This window comes from Littorina saxatilis, unplaced genomic scaffold, assembly GCF_037325665.1.
Source record: "Littorina saxatilis isolate snail1 unplaced genomic scaffold, US_GU_Lsax_2.0 scaffold_1044, whole genome shotgun sequence".
Taxonomy (NCBI): Eukaryota; Metazoa; Mollusca; class Gastropoda; order Littorinimorpha; family Littorinidae; genus Littorina; species Littorina saxatilis.
The window spans coordinates 10,097-15,000 of NW_027125810.1; the positions used below are offsets into that span (position 1 = coordinate 10,097).

The window sequence follows — 4,904 nt, forward strand, 5'->3', positions numbered from 1 at the left end:
TTACCCATCTATGTTATCTTTCCCCGGTCAAGGCAATATATTGAAAAAATTGTTGAAACTTCAGAGAACCCTTTGCTTAAAGTTCCAAAGATTTTTTTGTTTAGGAGCTTTCTATTCTCTTCGATCATGAACAAGGAAATAGCTGAATGAGTATGACGCATTCTCTAAAGCTGTCCTGGGGTACAGAACGGATGTGATCACACACTTATCGCTCGCTTGAGTAATTCTTCAATCACGCAAGAAGCTTTTGTGGTGTTATGTTTTCTTGAAATAGTGACACGTTACCTGGCACACTTAAGCTAGGTTTCATGCCCCCCCTCCCTACCCATTGCGAATACAGACCACTTGAACGAAGCTGAGTGTGTGGAGTTACGCCATGGAGTCATACTCGCCGGAGGAAAAAGGATGAGTTCTTGGCTTTGTGGCGCCAATAACAAGTCTTTGGTGACGAATTGAGTCGTCTGTCACTGTGTCAGTAAAACTTAAAAAGGGAGGAAGGTCTCTTATTCATATTTGCTTCTTTGGCTACCATGAATGTCTCGTTGTATGCCTTTTTTCTTCCAAGTAAATACAACTATTGCAACAACAATAAAGCGCTAACAGGCAAGTGATATTTAATTTAAAAATGGAATACGCTTTAATTAAAAAACAAAAAGCACAACGAACAAGATGTTTTAATTTATTTCGCTCCAAGTCAAAATTTAAGCAAAACATCAAAAGAGTTTTTAATGCGCATTAAGTCCGCTGTCGCACGGAGGAATGTAGGATTACCAAAACCGGCAAAAGCAAAACTTGGTAGCACTTGTTTCAAAAGAACACCCCCCCCCCCCCCCCCCTTGTAGAACTTGGAATGCTAGATGCGTTGGCGGCAACCCAACCAGCCTCTCCCAACTTGCCGTATACCATTTACCATTCTGCCTTACCCAATTTGCCGCATCCTAGCCTGCTGCTTTGTATGTGTTAGTGCGTGTGTATTTGTGTGTGGGGGGCAGGGAGAGAGAGAGAGAGAGAGAGAGAGAGAGAGAGAGAGAGAGAGAGAGAGAGAGAGAGAGAGAGAGAGAGAGAATTTTGGAACTTTGAACTTTGAACTTTATTACAGGAAAGATAGCATTATGTCGATCACTAAGTGGGGCACTGCCCTTTGCTCCCTGTTATCCGAAAGCCAACAACAATAGGATGAGCATCAGAAGTGAAGATAAATAGGGAAATGTTTTCTCTGCGCGCGCGCCAGCAAGCAGGATGTCTCAGAACTGAAGCGGTAATTTTATGATCTAATTATAGGCGATGGGTTTATGGGTCACGTGATGTGGGGGCGGAGCAAAACATTGGTTGATACTTACTGTGTTGACATTAGTTCATTGGCCCCGCCCCAACATGATGTGACTTACTAATCCATGGGCTATCATTGGTTCATGTTTTTGGCGCTAAACTATCTGACAGTAAAGTACTATTTTGATGTGACACGTTATTACTTGGTGCAAATACGCGCGGTGTTTAAAACCACTTGGCGGACAGAACTGTGCATTCCCACAATTCGACACTTACTACACCCATAACCACACCGTTGATCAATTGCTGAGAAATGGCGCAAATGACAGTTGGGGAAACATTCAGAAGTTGGAACGACCTTACCGAACGGCTGGCAGACTTTTCCAGAAAGAACGATTTGGTGTACGTGGTCAAATACAGTCGTGCTGTTCAACTTGCGAACAAGAATTCAAAACAGCCCTTTCCAGACGAACTGAAGTATGCATACGCAAAACTTGTGTGCAAGTACTCAGGAAAAGGACGACTCACAGGCCGAGGTGCGAATAGGAGCAATGGGTAAGCGGATTTATACTTATTTGCTATACTTCTTATGCTTCCTTGTCACAGATAGTAACTCGTATGAATGTTTAATTTTAATATTATTATTTATTTTTTATTTTTATTTAGTCAAGTTTTGACTAAATATTTTAACGTAGAGGGGGGAATCGAGACGAGGGTCGTGGTGTATGTTTGTGTGTGTGTGTGTGTCTGTCTGTCTGTCTGTGTGTGTAGAGCGATTTAGACTAAACTACTGGACCGATCTTTATGAAATCCCCATACTTTTTTTTCATTTTTTCAATAAATGTCTTTGATGACGTCATATCCGGCTTTTCGTGAAAGTTGAGGCGGCACTGTCACGCTCTCATTTTTCAACCAAATTGGTTGAAATTTTGATCAAGTAATCTTCGACGAAGGCCTGGGTTTGGTATTGCATTTCAGCTTGGTGGCTTAAAAACTAATGAGTGAGTTTGGTCATTAAAAATCTGAACATTGTAAAAAAAAAATTTTTTTTATAAAACGATCCAAATTTACGTACATCTTATTCTTTATCATATTCTGATTCAAAAAATATATAAATATGTTATATTTGGATTAAAAACAAGCTCTGAGAATTAAAAATATAAAAATTATTATCAAAATTAAATTGTCCAAATCAATTTTAAAAACACCTTCATCTTATTCCTTGTCGGTTCCTGATTCCAAAAACATATAGATGTGATATGTTTGGATTAAAAACACGCTCAGAAAGTTAAAACGAAGAGAGGTACAGAAAAGCGTGCTATCCTTCTCAGCGCAAGTGCTACTCCGCTCATCTTGTCAATTTCACTGCCTTTGCCGTGCGCGGTGGACTGACGATGCTACGAGTATACGGTCTTGCTGGGTTGCATTACGTTCAGTTTCATTCTGTGAGTTCGACAGCTACTTGACTAAATGTTGTATTTTCGCCTTACGCGACTTGTTACATTTAGTCAAGTTATTCCGATTGTGAAGAAAATGTAACAGCAGAATACATCGCGCGTCGTGAATCGCTGCGCCCCTCGTAGCGCCGCGCGTTGTAAATCGCAACGCTGCACAACGCGCCGCGCGCTGTGAATCCACATCGCTCTTTGTGTGAGTGTGTGTGTGTGTGAGTGTGTGTTGGTCTGTCGTTCTCTGTCTCTCTGTCTCTCTCTGTCTCTGTCTGTCTCTCTCTCTCTCTCATCAGTTCATCAGTCTGCAAAGATTAAACATTTTCTAAATTTTGATGCACGCAGAACATTTTTTCAAGCGCATGTGCAGTCTGGAATAGACTATGCATCAACCCTTTGGGATTCTGCAAGTGATGCAGCTTTAAGACCCCTAAAATCTTTGCACAGACGCGGAGTAAAAGTTGTTCTGCTGAAAAACAGCACCCTCTCTAATCATGACTACAAAAAAGCTGAAATTCTTCCACTTTCATCCAGACTAGCGTTTAACAAGGCAAGGTTTATGCATAAAATAGTTCGTGGACATGTACCGGACTATTTAACTGAAAGAATATTATTAACTGAGACTTCATCAAGCCGCACGAAGAAACTAAATGTTCCCCTCCCTAGAATTGACTTGTATAAAACTAGTCTAGCATACTCAGGTCCATTTCTGTGGAATGTTTTACCAGTTTCTCTCAGACAGCCACTTTCTGTTGCCAGTTTTAGAAGACATACTTTTTTTGTATATGCTTTCATCGTCGTGTGGCACTTAATGCCGCGATCAGGTACTGCTGTTTGATAAGTACATGAAGATCTACTAATATAATCATTTTTTTTCTTCTTTTTTTTCTTTTTTTCCTCTTTGTCTGATTTAATAACCATGTTTTTATGTTTTTGTTTTGCTTCTTCTTCTGCTTCATTATTATGCACTGCTTAGTTAATTCCCTCTTGGGCGAGGGCTGGATGAAAAAAGATCTCTCTCTCTCTCTCTCTCTCTCTCTCTCTCTCTCTCTCTCTCTCTCTCTCTCTCTCTCTCTCTCTCTCTCTCTCTTCTCTCTCTCTCTCACGTTTTGCGTTGCTTGAAACAGTTTTCATTATACCTTTGACAATAAGTATGTCATGTTCGTTTGTATGTATATTTTTGTTTGTTTGTTTAGTCTGTAATCGTTTGCTTGTTTGTCGTTTGTTTTTATTACTTCTTTAATTGATATTCCAACATTTTAAAACGTATTATCATTCGGGCGAGGGCTGGATGTAAAAAAGCACCTGTTTGCTTATGCCATTACCCTCGTTAATAAAGAATTTGTCATTGTCATTGTCTCTCTCTCTCTCTCTGTCTGTCTCTCTCTCTAAAATAACGAAACCCTAGAAGAGTTCGGACCAACAAAATAAATTTGGCTTATATTTTGCCTGTGTGCATTAATAGGTAACATGCGCCTTGAGTCGCCTTGTGTGGTGAGATACGTGCGCGATATAAATCCTCGTAAATAAATAAATAAATGAACAAATAAATAAATAGTGTAAACACAAATAAATCAATTGGTCAGAATGTTGAATTGTTGTTTCGTTCCTTGTTAATTTTGCCCCGTTTCGTAAATATATTGTTTTGTACTTTCAGGTCAAAGAAAACAGAATGCCCAGCCTTCATTTTTGTATCTGCTGACCGCAAGAAAGGTTTGCTTTGGATCAAAAACATGATGAACAGTCACAACCATGAGTCCTCGAACAACAACGATGCAGAGGTACGCAACGTACTTCATGTGCATCCGACTAATACCTAAGTCATCATTTTGTTTTCATTGAATATGTTTTATGTGTTGTGTGATATATTAAATTTAGGACACTCGTCACATTCTAAGATCTTGAGCAGAGACCCTTTAATTTGTGTGACTGATAAAATGTTTCTTTATAGTGTTTACCGTATACATCATGTAGCAAGAATGATCTCTCTCTCTCTCTCTCTCTTTCTCTCTTTCTCTGGGTCTCTCTCCCTCTCTCTCTCTCTCTCCCCCTCTCTCTCTCTCTCTCTCCCTCGCGCTCTTTATCTCTCCCTCGCCCCCCCTTCTCTCTCTCTCACTCTCCCCCTCTCTCTCTCTCTGATGTGTGTGACTGATAAAATGTTTCTTTATAGTGTTTACCGTATAGCAA

The 4,904-nt window shown here is 39.9% G+C and overlaps 1 protein-coding gene across 1 annotated transcript in view; it reads left to right on the top strand.

The window, feature by feature from the left end:
• Nucleotides 1-1,010: 1,010 nt before the first annotated feature.
• Nucleotides 1,011-4,904, top strand: part of LOC138954273 (uncharacterized) — a 10,222-nt gene continuing 6,328 nt past the window's right edge. Inside the window, exons 1-2 of the mRNA XM_070326156.1 lie at nt 1,011-1,824; nt 4,375-4,498. Coding sequence (XP_070182257.1) covers nt 1,583-1,824; nt 4,375-4,498 — 366 coding nt within the window. The 5' untranslated portion in view covers nt 1,011-1,582. The remainder of the gene's footprint in view (nt 1,825-4,374; nt 4,499-4,904) is intronic.